Source organism: Zootermopsis nevadensis, unplaced genomic scaffold, assembly GCF_977971745.1.
Source record: "Zootermopsis nevadensis isolate Lab colony 2312 unplaced genomic scaffold, Znev_1.0 Znev_ptg000011l, whole genome shotgun sequence".
In the NCBI taxonomy this organism is placed as follows: domain Eukaryota; kingdom Metazoa; phylum Arthropoda; class Insecta; order Blattodea; family Termopsidae; genus Zootermopsis; species Zootermopsis nevadensis.
In genome coordinates this window covers 1,910,154-1,927,310 of record NW_028259143.1, presented here as the reverse complement: position 1 = coordinate 1,927,310, position 17,157 = coordinate 1,910,154, and the positions used below count along the sequence as shown (strand labels likewise).

At 37.4% G+C, this 17,157-nt stretch overlaps 2 protein-coding genes across 11 annotated transcripts in view; both read left to right on the top strand.

Moving 5' to 3' along the window:
- Positions 1 to 7,401, top strand: part of scat (VPS54 subunit of GARP complex scat) — a 57,790-nt gene extending 50,389 nt beyond the window's left edge. For 5 of the 6 annotated variants that reach the window (XM_087347052.1, XM_087347050.1, XM_087347051.1 and 2 more), the window contains 9 exons: positions 632 to 747; positions 1,250 to 1,472; positions 2,181 to 2,324; positions 2,842 to 2,974; positions 3,570 to 3,669; positions 4,075 to 4,334; positions 4,745 to 4,964; positions 5,120 to 5,272; positions 6,157 to 7,401. In XM_087347052.1, coding sequence (XP_087203178.1) covers positions 632 to 747; positions 1,250 to 1,472; positions 2,181 to 2,324; positions 2,842 to 2,974; positions 3,570 to 3,669; positions 4,075 to 4,334; positions 4,745 to 4,964; positions 5,120 to 5,272; positions 6,157 to 6,268 — 1,461 coding nt within the window. In that variant the 3' untranslated portion in view covers positions 6,269 to 7,401. Of the gene's footprint in view, positions 1 to 631; positions 748 to 1,249; positions 1,473 to 2,180; positions 2,325 to 2,841; positions 2,975 to 3,569; positions 3,670 to 4,074; positions 4,335 to 4,744; positions 4,965 to 5,119; positions 5,273 to 6,156 lie in introns of those variants that run through there. The other variant, XR_015534665.1, reaches the window with a different exon arrangement.
- A 146-nt stretch (positions 7,402 to 7,547) lies between these two features.
- LOC110828010 (phospholipid scramblase 2) lies at positions 7,548 to 16,763 on the top strand. 5 transcript variants are annotated; one of them, XM_087347065.1, is made up of 9 exons: positions 9,151 to 10,154; positions 11,602 to 11,670; positions 12,492 to 12,551; positions 12,703 to 12,741; positions 13,197 to 13,304; positions 13,798 to 14,015; positions 14,534 to 14,707; positions 14,952 to 15,101; positions 15,370 to 16,763. In XM_087347065.1, the coding sequence occupies exons 1-9, from the start codon at positions 10,133 to 10,135 to the stop codon at positions 15,436 to 15,438; spliced, it is 909 nt and encodes a 302-aa protein (XP_087203191.1). In that variant the 5' UTR covers positions 9,151 to 10,132; the 3' UTR covers positions 15,439 to 16,763. The 5 variants fall into 5 exon arrangements, with proteins under 5 accessions (XP_087203190.1, XP_087203191.1, XP_087203193.1 ...); XM_087347063.1 differs by lacking the exon at positions 9,151 to 10,154 and adding an exon at positions 10,230 to 10,634; XM_087347064.1 differs by lacking the exons at positions 9,151 to 10,154; positions 11,602 to 11,670 and adding an exon at positions 7,548 to 9,116.
- The last annotated feature ends 394 nt before the right edge of the window (positions 16,764 to 17,157 follow it).

Sequence of the window (17,157 nt, the reverse complement as noted above, 5' to 3'; positions counted from 1 at the left end):
AACTAGATGGCTTACCGAACCCGAAGGTTCATCACCGAATTAACCAAAGCCCTCCACCGGGCCAACAAAATCTAGTCTCCTTCAACTCCTATCTCCCATAGATCCTGCCTGACATTATCCTCCCATCTACGTCTAGGTCTCCCAAGCAGTCTCTTCCCCTCAGAATTTCAAAGTGAGTAAACGAGTTATAATTTGGTGACGGACAAATCACAAAAAATATATTTTTTTAGTTACTAGTGTTGAGTTATCATTAAAACCATGCTCTATAATCGTACGACACTGACAATTGTCATGTGAGCTGCTACACTGCATTTACGTTGTTCCAAAAGTGCGTAGTTGGGAATATTTATTCATCAACAGTGACAATTCTTCATTGTCTTCAGTGGTCAAGTATGTCGGTACGTCTTCAATCTTCAATAGTAACGCTGTTTCAGTGATGCTGTAGTAACAGATGATGCTTAAATCTTTGTTATAGCGTCTGAACTTATTGTTTGTGGTGCAAGAGGTGGTAACTTGCTAGTAAAATTGATTTTCTTTTTTTTTCAAATGGTTATTCGTTAGTTCCAAAGTTAAGACCCAGTTTACTCTTTCACGTGTAACCACAAGATTAGTGGTCTGAATTGTATTCCAGGCTGTCCATGATGTCATGCGGCAAGCTGCGGATGTGAGTGCGGGGAAAGTCCCCGAATCAAGTGAGAACTTGGCAAGTGGCATTGACGTCCCTTCACAAATTCACATGTCTGTCGTGTAAGTACGACTGTTCTAATAATATGTGGTAATCATACAGAGACATCGGCGTATTTGAATTTTAAAAAGCTTGAAATGCTTCCTTGTAATAACTTAGTGTCATCTAAGAACCTGGTGTCTAGAAATCTAGGGCGCTGTTAGTGTCTGGCGTCCGCATTTATGTTTCTCTAAGAATATTGTCATGTGATCATAGTTTTATCTGAGAATGCGGTGTCCTATGACCTTGGCACTAATTTTATGCCGTTCTACAAGATCACCGGGTTTCCAGTCAAGAAGTTTAATCTGTATTTTATTTTACGGAGATTACAGTGTGTTGGTACCACTGAAATCATGTTTGGCCCCCACGGGTTAGGCTGAAGACTTCATAGCACTCTAATTCATTCACATCTTTGTAGGTTCATCATCTCGCACTGTGACACTTGCCTGAGCACAAAGCGATTTCACCTGGCGAGAAGATTCATGTTATTGTAGTTTGATATAATTAGAAGATTCTTTCTTGCAGTTCGGATCCCTCAGATAGTTTCCTTTCGTTGGAGGAGCATGGACGTGTGGTAGGAAAGCTACGTGACTTACTGACATCTGTCTGTGACTACGCTCATGAGCGTGTGGCTCAGCTGCTGTCAGTGCCATTACACGCCCCAGCCAGCGAGCAGCGAGACAAAAGCAACACTTCTCAAAAAGAGGTCCGAAGTGGAGAGAAGCAAGGGCAAACACAAAATACCTTAGTATGTATTTTACTTTCTCTTTTAAATGTTTATATAAGTTTTTAGGATTCTTCTGCGTCGTTGTTATTTACGGAAATTTTCGCTTTTGTGGCGTCGAAATTTGTTCTTCTTCACCTGTTTTTCCACAGTCTTATACAGAATTAATTTTCAGTGCCTTGAAGTCTCTTTCAGTAATATTCTTCCAAGCGCTTGGTGTCGGAGCATACGCTACTGCGACGTATGCTGTGCATTAACCAACTAAGAGCCAATTACTGCTTTTATTCTGTAAAAACATTGTAATGGAGTACAGTAATTTTCATAAATGAAAGTATAGAATAAGGCATAGGATGAAGGAAAAAATTAAGGAAGGAAGGAATAAATGAAGACAGAAAACCTGTCATAGCATAAAATAAAGTCTTGTGTTTGCTATTAATAATGTGCGACAGTTGTGCGGAACTATGCGACATTCAAAATTCAAAGGCATTTGACATTGAATCTGTATGTATCCCCAGACTGCTTCTTTTGTCAACGTATTCAGTTTCATCCTGTTGTGGCATCTCGTCGTGATATTCCAGAAGTTTGTTCTGAGATGATACGACTACAAAAATTTAATGTTAAATTATGGAGAACCATAAATTTATAAATATTAAATGGTCAGTCTGTTGTTACTGTATGACGTTTCTTTAATACAAATTTATGTTGCTGATGACACTACTTTTTGTTGTGCAGTCACACGGTGCGTACTGGTTGGTGGATAAGGCAACAGCATCCCAAATTTGTGATCTTGCACGTGTCATCGATACCTTCACAGAGCAGTGTGAGAAAGTTAGCAGTAAAACCAGCACAGCCCTTAGATCTGCTTTCAAAGTTCAGGTTTGCGAAATCTTTCTTATGTTCTTACTTATTACTAAGCAGAGTTAATTATTTGGGAAAAATGTTCAGTGTGCAATTGTATTTTTCAAAATGTTATTGATTGATTCAGTGTTACGTGAACACTATTTTATAATGGGTAGTGGCTATGATGGGGGAGACATATTTTGGTGGGTAAATCTTTTTAAAAACATCCACCTGGAAGAATGAGTCAAAGTTGGGAAGATAATGTCGCAATGAATCTTCGGGCTCTTCTACTACGGTATTAGACATGTTCCACGCCTCTTAAACCTCTTGTAGAACTCGTGAAAGATGGGCTTTCTTGGGAAATGATATTATTTATGTTCTTGAAGCCGTGAATCTTGCGAACTCAAGTTCTCATGTTCTCAGATCTGCTGTCTTAATCAGACTGCGACGCACACCATCACTTGAGTCTTGCAGTAACATGGTTGGCTTTCCAGTTTTATTCCGTTTGCTCGTCTTGCTTGAAAATATTATATATAGGCTCTGTCGGTTACAGGCTAGCAAATTTGTGCAGCGTTTTCATCACGATCGAAAGACCAAATTAAGTCTTATCCTAGACAGCGAACGATGGAAACAGGCCGATGTTCCAGCAGAATTTCAACGACTTGTTACTTATATAAGTGACACTGGTAAGTGATTTTACATTTTGTGTAGAAAATTATCATAAATAATTGATGATTATTTAAGAGTTGACAAAATAATTTGCTAAATTACGTCTAGGATTGGAGCAATCGAATATTCAGCTTAATTATTGATTTTTTGTTTTAAGAACCAGAGTTCTTTTGGTACAAAGAATGTTGATCTGTAAATTGAGTCTGTAATAGTGCATGAGCATCAAAATTTTTATATAGAGCACCCATTTTCATAGGAATCCTAAGAATGGAGGCAACCCGCCTGAGATTTTAATTTTAATTTTTATTTGGTGACAAGAAAAATTAAAAATGTATTTTTGTTGTTATTTCAAGAAGCTGGAAATTAATATAAATATCACCATTCCACGGTGTAATAAATATGTTGAGACACAATAAGATATTACTATGCTCAATATTCAGATGAATATAGTATTTGATTACATTTTGATTACATAATCCCAATGTATCTTCCTCTGGAAAGTTGATGTTGGATATAAAATAGTATATAACAAATCAGTCTAATGGCATTTCAGTTTAATAAAAGTTTTTTTTTGTATTGGGATTGATGTAATGTTTGTATTTTTTTTTTCAGGAAAATTTTCACTTACAAGACGTGAGACAGAACCTGAAGCTGGCGACAGGAAGCCATCACATGAGTTGATGGTTGGAGAAGAGAAGTATGCTGTTGTAGGGTATGTTTCAGTATCATATTTGTAAAAAAAGTAATAAATTAAACTTTTTTTTAAAATTGCAATAGGTGTTAGCAAATTAATGCCTGCAGTTAAGAATTAGAGAAATAATATTTCTGTCTTACTGATTGTCTAACTAATGTTTAAAGTTTTGGTATGTAAATGTAACTTTATTTTGTGTTGGTCAGTTGCCATGGTTTTCAGTCGCCATCATTAGAATTGTAATGTATGCATACATTTTCTAACTTGTTTTTATTAGGAACCTGTTTTGCAGTAAACTCCAGTATATTTGTATGTTTAGCCGCAATTGGTGTTTGTCCTCAATTAATTTTCATTTTTATGAAGTTGTTTTTTGCAAAAAGGAGATTATTCCTTTCTCCATATATTTTCTATTCAATTTGCTTGTAGTACAGTCCTCCTGCTGCTGAAGATGGTAGCCGAATACTGTGTCTGTGCGGCAGATCTAACCGTCATGGCGCCCAATTTGTGTCGCCACCTGGCAGAGCTTTTACAACTGTTCAATTCCCGCTGTTGCCAGCTAATTCTAGGAGCTGGAGCAATTCATGTGGCTGGATTGAAAACAATTACCACAACAAACTTGGCGTTAGCTTCTAGGGCTCTACAGCTCTTGTTGTGGCTGATACCTCATGTCAAAAATCATTTTCAAGGTTGGTAGTTAAATTTTAATTGAAATTTATGGAGCTCGATGAATTATTTTTAAATTAAGAGCGCATTAAATTCACTATACCATGAAGAATTTTGAATTATGACTTGTCCAGTCAAACTGCGTGTAAGCTGTGATGTGCAAGTGATGAAGGTCAGTTTTGTCCGTCAATGGTAAAATTACTAGGCGAATGTTACTAAGATTTGAGGTTTTCATCACTCATTACGCTGACGACTGTGACAGGAAGAACCTCCGAAATGGAAGACGGCCATTTTTGATTGTTACTCGTCAGAAGTTGGTAAGGGTGACTAGAGAACGAGTGATAATTAATTACTGAACTCGTGTATGGAAGAATATAATTTTGAGTTGAATTAAACAGGATAGTGTAATTTCATATATTGTTATAATTTATAGAGGTGTTTGAAACGCACCATCAGACACAGCAGCATCCGTATCGTAATATCGGCGTCGGCGGAATCAACCAGTTCGATGGTGTAGAGAAGGACGTCAACAGCCATGTTTACGAGATAGAAAGCAAAGTTTTATCCATAATCAGCAACCTCATAACTGTGCAGATGAGTCAGTGGGATGCCCGGCCGCCAGTTCCATCACAAGCATTTCGTAACATATCCAGGTATGAATCAGGGATTCTGTCATAAACAAGATGAGAGTTTATTATTGATGTGCTGTGTTTTTTTTTTTTTTTTTTTCCAGCCTGGACAGTTGGTGCAGGTACCAATAAGTGGGGACATAGTACAGTCACTTGTTATATATTTTGTTGTTACGCAGGCATCTGACAAAACTACATGAAGCGGTTTCTAATATTCTGCCAGAGACTCAAGTTCAAGAACTGTATAGGACAGTAAATGCAACATTCAAGGATAAACTGAGAGAGCAGTTGATGAAAATGAATGTGGTGAATAACGGTGGACCACAACACGGGTAAGTTCGAGCGAAATGAAAGAAGTGTGATGTAGCGTAGCAATCGGCATTACTCACAGATGCATGAGGGGTATTTATATATATTATTGACAAAAATATACGTTGTTTTTCAACAAATCTGAGTCACTTTCACATTTAATTCTTAGGGCGATGAATATGATATTCATCGCCCTGATGACGGAGGCAGTATGACCTCTGAAACGTTGGTAAACATCGACGAGACTACACGGCGCAACAACCCAGAAGACGGAAATCTTCGTCTTAGAATTTACCTGGAGGGACGTAGGAAAACTTTCAGTCAGGCCGAGATTTGTTCCCGGGAGCTCCCGAATATGAAGCAGGAGCCCTAACCACTCAGCTGCAATGGTCAATAATTTGTAGTTGGTACTGAAGGACAATTTTTATCCATGTTTTTAATTATGTATTTTCTGTGTGGATGATTGACATCTTTTTGACTTCAGTAAAGTAAGTAAATAAACACATCGCTTCAAGCTTCAATCATTACATTTGTAGACTGTATTGTACGATGTGAGACAGATCGAGTACGATTCGTCTGAAAACACGTCACTGTTTTACCGCTTGGTAAGTCGGGGGTTCACTGTGTTTTTTCCTGATAACTTCATAAATTTCTTAGTTCTGTACATCACAACCCAGGTATTGTCTCACAAAAGAAAAATATCCCTCTGCATTTACCGCGTTTACCAAATTCATTTGAGCAGACAAACTTGGATTTTATTTCGCTGTGATGTGAGTATAGTTAGTGTTTTTCTGTGTCGTTGGTCTTCGTACCAATGTTTTGGAGTAAGAGGCTGCTTCCATCTTCAGCGCTGAAGTTGGAAGCAGAAGACGAAACAACTAATAGCAAACAAATTATTTGTTTACAGGATCGTGACGTCCGAATTAACGTTTTATTTGGAGACTCTCAAAACGCTTCATGCCCTTTCATCGGATGAACTTACAGACAAATCTATGGATGATATCTGGATATCGACGTAGTGCCGGCGAACGTGCGACTAAAGATTCTCAAGAGAAGATAATTAAATATAAATGGTAGCCTACATGAGGACTACATCTCACGTGTGTCATACCAGTGCCATGTTGTATCGGCCACGCTGCTCTGCGGTTCGACTATTGAACTTGGGAATATTTTTGTTGAACGATTGGAAGAAATGGTCGGAAGAAAATTAAAAAGTGCTTCAGTACATTCCGTACCTAACTTAACGAAGCAGAGTCGTTCTTGAGAAGCTGATAGTCACATGATTGGTCTAGAAATTTCTCGCTTTTTATAGAACCCAAAGGTTTATTATTGCGTTCGCAATAGCCCCTCACTCGGCTCCTGTCGCGAGCGAGATGAATCTCATCCGCATGATGTACTTACGCAGTTGGGCACTTAAGTTCAAATGCTGTCGCTAGTACAGATTTTTGCTATTACAATTAAAGTTAAGAATATATAAAATTTTAGTGAAATAATCTTAAAACCTTGCGTACCGTGTAGCGCACTGGAATATAAAACACGCTTACAAACAAAACTGTTTACACTTCGAAGGACATTGATGACGTCTTGAGGTCGAAACGCGCTCAGCGTTGGTGTCCAAAGTGTAAACAGTTTTGTTTGTAAGCGCGTTTTATATGCTAGTAAAATAGTTACGATAAATTTAAAAAGTTAGAGTATAAAACCAAAAGAAAGAATTCAGAAAATTGTAATACGCCGAAATAATGGACACTGCGACTTCGTTTCGTAACTCGCCAAACATTGCCATCGTACTGCAGTCATTCCGGAAATTCCTTGCGTGATCGGGAGGAAAGTGAAAGAAAGTGTGAGTCGGAACTTCTGCGTATATTTTATTGAATATGTAGAGGAGGTGAGACGTTAAGTTGCGATTTGTCAAGAATTTTGCGTCTGTGGACGCGTTGTTATACAATCATTTTAATATTTATTTTGTCTGCGTCGTCTGTTAAATGTATATATTTCTAACCATCAATATACAACTAATAATTTGTAAAAATTGTTTTATGATGTCTTACAAACTCTTAATGATGTGTAGGAATTTATGTATAAATTTACGGACTGTAAATTGTATTTGTTCCGCACTCACTTCACACATTGGCGATTAAACGCTGTATCTTAAGTCTACTGTATTTATAATTAATATTTTATGTTTAAAGTTTTGAAAAATTTTCCAAGAGCTGAATTTATGATTTCGTCGTTAGTTTTTCTTAATTTTCTGTCGTCTCTACGTTAATTCCAGTTATGAAGCGGTTCTTGATATGAGGTGTGTCGGTTCCTAATCCATTATTGTTCATATTTATTATCGTTCCGTGTGCAAAAAAATTATCTACGTGAAGAGATCTACAGGTAGTCGGCAAATATTTGAAAGAGTCCATAAACATATTTTTTTAACATTTTGTAATTTTATGGATGACTTTCACGCTTCAAAATTGTTGCGAGAAATAATTCTGACTGCTTTAAATTGATTCGCCGGCAGGGAACGTAAACCGCGCGTCCTGCGTTTCAGATATGTCAAAAACAGGAACGTTAACATTCGGTCGAGCTGGTTACAGAGGAAGAAGATTCATAGAGTGGTACCGGGTGCAAAGTGCGACACGTTAGGTCTTACTAGTTGTTTCACCAGTGAATTATGAACACCCCTGTTTTTTTTTCTGCATTTGTCGGCTTTTTGTGCTTGGACGTACCTCGAGGTGCAAACAGTGGTGATGTCATCTTATCGTCGGAATATCTGGTCACGCATCTAGTTGTCTGTCCTGTCGGTCGACTCTGTTTGAAGATCATCTTTCTCCCCACAAATTTCATCTGAATTTCCTTGTATTGATGCAGATTTACAATTTTAACATTCTTTTATTTTATAAATTGATATCACCAGCGATGAGCATCGTACGTCACAAATATTGCCTTTGTGCCATGAGCATCACTGTCGACGTAAATAAAAATAATTATAAATTTAATATTCTCCAGTGAAACAGAAAAGCATAAAAGATGTCGCAATTTTTATATTACAGACAAAAAATGTTTTTGACCGCTAATATCATTAGCATTTATTTTTTTCTTTATATTGTAAGTCTTTTACGTCTAGCGTCTGAAGTACAAAACTTCCTCCGAACTTATTTATTGCGTCCCGTTTCTTTCGTGACTGTTTCTTTATAACCTTTTAGTTGGTAACCGCGGTATTAAACGACGTTTCAAAAACTGCGTTAATAAATTTCTTCCTTCATAGTGAGAAATAACTTTACGCATCTTATAACGTCGGTATCTTTTTACCTTTTTCCCCCAATTATTTTAATTTTGCAATCGCCTCTAAAGCGAGGTTTACGTTAATTTGAGCTCATGTTTCATTTTCACTGGAAGAGAGCGTGTATTAATGCCAACTATTCGGAATGAATTAACTCTAATTTATGTCCTCTTTTAAGACGGCTGCCTTCTAGGTTCTTGAACCATGTGATCTGGTTGAAGTTTACCAACATTTCAGACGTGCTCGCTGCCTCCGTCATCAGGGTTACGAGCGACTTGGACGGTAGCTGCAGTGGATTGGCCGAATTTCGAGTTGTGTTCATTTTTGTGTGTTCTTTAAAGGCTTAGACAGTCCGAGTGGAAAGAAAAATGGCCGGGTTTCGGAAGCAGAGAACGCAAAGTTTACGCGATTATATTCTTCGCAGAAATGTTAGTGGAAAACATCGGTTGTGTGCAAAAACAAAGACGGTCGTGAAAGAGCTTACAAAGACATTGTGATTAAAATGGTGTCCAGCGATGTTTCAAATCGTAGTCACGTGAATGTCCGGAGAACGGGACGAGAAAGCAGTTTGAATGCAGTCACCTGTTTTGTCCAAGGTATGTAAACATTTGATCCGGTTTAAGCTCTAGCGTAATATTCATACGCAACTTCATTTCCAGTTAATTGAACATGAACTTGTATTAATGTGCACTGGCCGTAATGTATTTTGTGTCTTTGAGTCAGAAAAACACCTCCTGAACTCTCTTCCTTGTTCAATTTTGAATCGCTTCTTTTCTGTGGGGGCCATATTTCTTTTTTCCAGCTGTCCTTATTAATGAGTGTCTTTACCTAATAATTTCGTTACTGTTGGAATTTGTTCGTAATTTCTTCATTTAGCTAAAGTCTACAAAAATCTGTGTTTTCTTCAAATCCCATAACACAATTCCAGAAAATGTTGTTGTGACTACAGCGACAATCGAAAAGTATACCCCCACAATATTGGAAATTTCTAAAATCTTGCCCATGTTAATTTTCTGGGGGTGTTATCCTGTGATCGGACTTCTAGGTAGACGCTAACATTTTTGGAAGAACGTACTGCCTCGACTTCGTCCCTGAAGATGGAGGCAGTATGTACCTATAAATCTACATGGCATGACAACCCGGAAGACCCATGTGGACATCTCCGCCGCCATGAGAACTTCAAATTTCATATTTTAAAATCTTGCATTTTACTGGACAAATTCTGGCGTCCATAGAAAGGAACCATTGTTTCGAGTTTTATAAATACGCCCACCGAACGGATTTTAATATAATTTTATACTAGGGAGTTTTACTAAAATTCACGTGCACGTGACGACTTTGGTTGAGATTTGAGAACAATAATGGACGCTAGACTGGCTCGAGGAACCCACCAGACAGCACAACCACCTGGAAGAACCCCTGTCATGACGTCATCTACTGTCCCGGCGCAGCGCTCGCACGCCTTCCCCCTCTCCACGCCTCCCAACCGCTGCAATTGTTTCGCCAGATGTAACTCGTAATTCGAAAATTTCTACTGCACAAGAACAACAGTTTCAAAAGAATGTAGATCAGTTTTTTAAGCACGTTTGGTGTTAGTGATGAAACACTTCACATGAGAGATAAAACGTATTCAGGTGATAAGATAGTGCGATATGAAGCTTAATCTGCTAACTTGTTGATCGGACAGAACGATAGATTGTATTCTTTGCCTGTTGAATGAAAGGATAGGTTATTTATTTTCGGCATTGTCAGGCAACATATTACAGTGAAGGTTTTGAAACATGGCAGACCTTATCTCAGATTGCTTTCTGTAGATTATACGTAACTTATCTCGTTAGGTGTAAGGTCGAACTTATAACAAAAGTCTGACTTATTGCATTGGCAACAATTTGAAGGATTAAACCGGTGGTTGTGTGTCATTTGAAATATATAATTAGCGTGTAAATATGTAAGAAGAAAAATTGTTTTAAACAATATCTTCTTGCTAAAGGTGTTGGTTGTTAAAGAATACGAAGATATTTAAGCTTTCAACATGGCTACAGCTGCAGATAATCGTCCAGAAGAACTGGATGGCAATGGAGAGATCCTCAATATACAAAATTTGGATTATTCAGGTTTACACAACTGTGTTAATAATTATATTCAAAAAAACAAAGGCGATCAGATATGGCGAGTGGTAAACTAGTTCCCAGTGTGAACCTTCGAGTCTTGTAAAATTTTTGGCTGAGTGTACATTTCGTTTCTGAAGAAGGACTGTTCAATGACATTAATTATATTTGTTAGGTTAGGTGATAATTGAAATAGATGTTATTATTAAAGGATTATGAGACATTACGCTAAACATGAAGTTCTAGAAGTAACATACGGTACCTGATTGTCTTAAAATGCATTTGAAGTAATGTATTGCTAGCATCAGCATGCTTTTTAATATTATACTTCCATTTACGTCTCGGTCTTTCGAGTGTTTTGTTATTTCAGGCTTAAAAACCTAAAGCAGTATCTTGACCCAGTTTTAGCCTTCTAAGTCTGAGAACTTCGTTCCGGGTTCGTTTTGTAACATATTTAGGAAATAGCCTTCTAGTTTCGTCTTGTCCAGCTCTGTCCGCAAGAAACAGCGTCCTACCTACCATACCGAGTTTAATCGAAATCGGTCTGGTAGGTAGCATAGCTTATAGATGTGTCGTAGAAATCACCGCAAATATCGGATGACGCAAAAAAAATACAGTTTATTTTAAACATTTGTAACAATGAACGTCTCGGCGGATTTGAATAACATGTAAGTTATATATAACGCATCTGAGTACAGAAAGATTTATTCAGTTAAGTTGATTGTTTCCGCAGAAAAATCTTTTCCATTCTGAATATTAAAAGCAGGCATTGTTATGTTAACATTACCATCAATATCTTAAGTATCGGATGACGCAACAATTGAAATAGAAGGCATTGTTCTGTGAGACATGTTACTTGTTCTGAACAACTTACATGATTTTCTTTTACATCCGTTTAGCCGTTAATTATTGTCATTTGTTTAAAAACCGTAATTTTCTTTACGTCACGTGGTATAAGATGCGTTTGTTTCAGGAGCTTTCGGATTTGAAAGAGGTGAAAACGATAATCGTGGTCGTCGAACGCCAGCCACTGAATACATAGGTACGCCAAGACCATAAGACAGAATGTGTGATGTATTGCGCAGTGATAAGTACAGGCAATCCCTGCCCCATAAAAATAGTCCCTGGAGAAATTTCATAGAGCGAATAGTTCCCGAACGATTGGAAAAGGCCCCAATAATGGAACTCTACAATTTTATTGCCCGATACGGAACATAGAAGCAACGGAAACAGATTATTACGTAAACATAACCTGTAAAAACCAAATACATCATCCAACAACAATGGGGAATTAAACATTTATCTTGCTACCATCTTGTTTTCTCGAGGCTAAAGTGATTCAAGGGCACTGAGTTGTATTTACGCGTCTTTTTTGGGGACTTATGGGAAATAATTTATTCGGAAGATTTCGTATGAGCGAAATTTCGTAAAGTTAGGACTGACTTGACAGTTCTATAGTACTCATGAAAGTCTATAAACATATAAACAGGTCGATGCTAGTCTTTAGGGTCGTGACGTCGTGTGGACTTGAAGTAGTCTTGAAGATGGAGGCAGTATGTTCCTCCAAAACCTTGGTTCTACCGACAAGTACATAAGTCATTACAACCCAGAAGATTAACAATGCCGAGGTCAAGAATGAGTAGGAGCTATACCTCCCCCCCCAAATGACGTACATGGCGTGTAGTGGGACGGCTTTAGTTTTAATTCTTTTTAAAAGAGCTTCATTCAGAAAGTAGTCAGCGTATTAGGCCCCACAGAGGGGTAAATAAAATAAAAATTTATATTAATTTTACAGGAATCTTTGGATAATTTATATTGATATTCATTTACAATGTTGTTCTGTTTTTGTTTATTTTGGGGCAGAGTACCTGGACATGCCAGTCTTCACACAGCGGACTATCATCACGGCTCAGCCACTACCAGGTATACAGAGTGGAAAAGTTTTAACTAATTAAGTCTAGTAATTGTACAATGGTCGCTTTCAAAAGTGTGAAAGATTATTTTCCCCTTTATTATTTAATAACATTAATATATTATATATTTTGTTCATGTTCCATTCCACTTCTCTTTGCAGACGTAAACCGGAATCGGCGGCTGATCCCAATCTCAACACGTAATTGCTAATAAAATAAATATAGGAAAAATAATATTAGGTCTTAGTGACTTTTAAAGCACTCCTGGTGTTACTAGTTTTTTTTTAAATCAAAAAATTTCCACGAGGTCATAGATAAAACTGACGAAACAAGAAACTGGCACAGAATTTTATGGGAAAACATGTTGGAAATTAGCCACTTTAAAAGCCAATACAGAAGTGGGAAGATAATATTATTATCAATATTAATTTTAGGTTACTGTGGGTCCTTTCCTTGAAGGTAAAAGCATGGCTGACACATTCCTGACCTCTCATCCCCATCTCGTGCTCAGGTTATGAAAAAATATGAGATGCGACTCTCCCCCCAAGTGCCTACATGGTGTGTAGTGGGATAGCTTTGGTTTACTCAATATTTTTTCCCCTGAATACGACTGATATTAAAATTTGAATCAAAGATGATATTGATTATTATATAGAGGACTGGCGTTCAACGACCGCGAGTCACATGGTTCCACCTTCCGGCTTGGACTTCCTTAGAGGCGTCAATGAAGTCAACATCCAGCAGACGGTTGAACTCGTCGACAGTAAGTTGTTATTAGTTTGTATCCACGCACCGCTCATCCCCATCTCGTGCTCAGGTTATGAACAAATAGGAGATGTAACTCTTCCCCCCCCAAGCGCCTACATGGCGTATAGTGGGACAGCTTCGCTTTACGTGTATCATTTGTCTGTAGGAGCCCTAGATTAAAATATTTGTGTTCTTTGTCTTAACTGCATCAAATTAACATATTATGTTTAATATGTGAAGGTATTACGTGAATTTAAATTTAATTTGTCGTGGAATTAATTTAATTTGAAAATTTCGATGATAATCAGTTCATCCAGGAATACAGATATCGGCGGATATTATAAAATGTAACTTTGGTTATGACCTGCAGCTTTTGTTTAAAATATCTGTTGATGTCGTATACGTTAAAAAAAAATATAAGCCGTTGTGAATTTCTTTTAGAGGTAAATTGCCAGTTTGACGCAAGATAGGTAAGTCAAAAAGAAATTAATTACTGTTTTTCCGCCCAGTACTGGCATACGTGGAGTCGGAGAACAGGTTTGAAGTGAAGGTACCGCAGGGCGAGACACTGTACATAGCAGCAGAGAGTTCAAGCCAAACACAACGCATGTGTTGCGCCTCAAACCGAGGCTTCGAGATGCGGCTATATGACCAGAGTCGACAGGAAGCCATCAGACTTAACAGGAAGCTGGCTTGTAGCAGCTGGCTCTTTGGTTGTTGCCTTCAGGTGCGTTGCTACGATCCCATAATTAAATGGCCGCTTCAGTTTACTTGTAGTTTCATTTTAAAAATAACCCTGTATTTAAATTTGTGTCCTCAAGTAAATTCAAACTATGAGACTTATTTAATTAAAAATAAATTTTGTTTGAACCGCTTTGAGTTTAGCGTTCATTTGGTTTAATTTCGAGGCCTTTTGAAGGAATTTTATAAAATTTTCTATACATTTTACTTATTATGCGAGTCTCAACCTTTTAAGAGCTATGCATCGAAACTTTTATGTCAGCCATCTCTAGGCCTTTAGCCCCAGAGTTAATGTCTAGCCGTCAGTCGTGTTCTACAGGAATTCCGCTATTCCTGTATGGTAAAGTTTAATTCCCATTTTAAGGGCCTAAATATAGGACACTCACATAAGAAAATAATTTCTTTAAGAACAGGTTTAGATATCAAGAAAGTGCGTAGAACTGTAATATAATCTGTTACATCTTTTTGTGTTTAAGTCTTCGCATGTCTCTGTTCGTTTTCCAGGAGCTAGAAGTATATTCTGATGTAGATCTTTACACAGGCAGCGTGATACAGGAATGGACCATCGCAGCCCCCTTGTTTCAGCTGAGAAACTCTAGCGGACAAATTATTTATCGCATGACAGGTCCCTCATCAGCCACGACCTGCTGTGGAAGCAATTACCAGGCTAAATTTGATGTCAGTATCATAATTAGTTTAAATTATAAATTAATGATAAATAGGAAGTTACATTTCTGTAAGATCCTCCAAGATCTTGATCAGTATCTACCGCACTACGCGATGTAACATCCGAGAATACAGGGAACTTGATAACATTTCTTGGTTACAGAAATTCATTAACCGCAGTATAACATATCTACTGTCATGTGACTACAGGATTAATTTAAAGACTCGTCACTGTAATTCTACATTCTCGTTACAGATTCTGTCTCCTGACTGTACAAATAATGTGGGAAGTATCGTCCACGCCTGGGACAGCTTGTTTTCTGGGTACAACCTGGCCGTGACATTTCCGACCATCGAGGTAACGAGCGAGATGAAGGCCGTCATACTCGGAGCCGCGTTTCTTCTGGTACGTAACAAACAAAGCAGAAGATAGTTTGTTAAAAAATTCAGTGTGGAAAATAAGTAACGTAATGGAACAACATGAACATTACATTTGTTAAAATGCAGTCTTGTGCAGTTTTATTAAATAATTCCGTAATAAAATAAAATGGTCCGATGATGACGGCAAGAAAAAACCTTTTAAATATTGGTAAACTTCTGCCAGGCTACATCGTGCTACGGCGCAGAAGACAGCTGTCCTCAGTTTATTTTAATTTGAATTTCCTTTCTTTCAGGAGTACATGTACTTCGAGACATCAAAGAGAAGAGGACTCGCGTCTGCATTAACGTGCGGGAGTTGCTGAGATGAATGCAGAAATTTATTGTTATTCTTTGTATTTATTTACTAATTTCCTCGACATATTCTGCTACAAAGTATTTAACATCTGCCGAGGAAATTATTATTTCCTGCTTATGATATATGTGACGGCAGCAGTAATAGTAATAATACTACTACTAAATACATAAATGTTCAAAGTGCACTTATCAAATACCAGGAATCATAGTCGCAGACTTGTCCAAAATATTATTTAAGTTGCTTGAAGTCTAACGACTGTGACAGTAGTTGAGAAAGACCTTGATCATGATTTGTGTGTTAACATGGCAATCGCAACAGCTGTTTTTCCTGACGATTGCCGTCCTCTGAGTTCTTGCGTCATGTAATCCGCTAGGCGGACGCAACAACCCAGAAGACGGCAGTCTTCAGACTCACCGCTGTGAAAACCTCAAATCCTACAGCTGTTTTTCCTGACGATTGCCGTCTTCTGAGTTCTTGCGTCGTGTAATCTGCTAGGCGGACGCAACAACCCAGAAGACGGCAGTCTTCAGACTCACCGCTGTGAAAACCTCAAATCCTACAGCTGTTTTTCCTGACGATTGCCGTCTTCTGAGTTCTTGTGCCGTGTAATCCGGTAGGCGGACGCAACAACCCAGGAGACGGCACGCTTCAGACTCACCGCTGTGAAAACCTCAGATCCTACAGCTGTTTTTCCTGTTTATTATATTCAATAATATAATAATTTTCATTGCATCTCAATCATATGAGTGATTTGAAAGAGTTATGCCTCTGTAATCCATTCTGATGTTTTTAATAGTGTTGTATTTGTTGTATATTTGAAACTCTTCTTGTCATTTGCCTATTTTACTATACTGAATTCATTTTAAGAGGAGGTAAGTAAAACGAGGAATTATTTTACTCTGTTTGATGCTAATTTTGCAGAATGTGCTCTATATAAAAGTTAAATTACAAAGCTCTGTCTCAAAGTTGAAGAAAAATTTATGAAAGACAGCTGACAACCTCAGCAGCGAGAATTTCCACATTTCGTATGTTTTTAAACTCGGTTAAGTCTCAGATTATTTTAAAGTGTTCAGCTGTATTCACATACAGAATTGACTACTGAACTTTGGTTTGGCTATCCATCTGTCTGACACATTAACAGCTCAGTGATGTTATTATTCTTTCTTAGTGGGTTACTTAAGAAAAGTATGTATGACTTGAATATATAAACATGCATGCAGTGTGTACATTTTCTAATTTGCATAACACTGTAGTGTATATAAAAGCATCACCATTATTCATTGCATTAAAGTTGTGATATAGTGTTCTGAAGTATAACCATAAGAATACCCATATAGTTTTCTGACATAAAAATTTTCAGGTTGACAGAAATGCAAGAGTTTATAATTTAAATAAGCCTGTTCCAAAATAGTGGGTAAAAATAAGAGGAATTTTTTGGAACCAGAACAGATTGTGAAAGTTTGTCATGGAGTTTTCTCTCCTAGGCCCAAATATCCTCAAACACCTGCAATCTATGTTTCTCCCTCAGTGAGAGATCATGTTTTGCACTCATACAAAACAACAGGCAAAATTATTGTTTATATATTTTAATCTCGAGGTTTTTATAAATCAGTATGACAAAATATTTTGAACTGAGCATTAAAACTTAATTCATAATAAAATAAATTTTAGTTTAAAAATAATGTTTTCAATAACGTAACTATGATAAAAAGCGTTTAAATATTGT

Coding starts and splice junctions, on each gene's coding strand:
- LOC110828010 (XM_087347063.1), top strand. CDS start 10,553: ATGGCTACAGCTGCAGATAATCGTCCAGAAGAACTGGATGGCAATGGA. Junction 11,671..12,491: donor GCCAGCCACTGAATACATAG/GTACGCCAAGAC, acceptor ATTTTGGGGCAG/AGTACCTGGACATGCCAGTC. Junction 12,552..12,702: donor CACGGCTCAGCCACTACCAG/GTATACAGAGTG, acceptor TTCTCTTTGCAG/ACGTAAACCGGAATCGGCGG.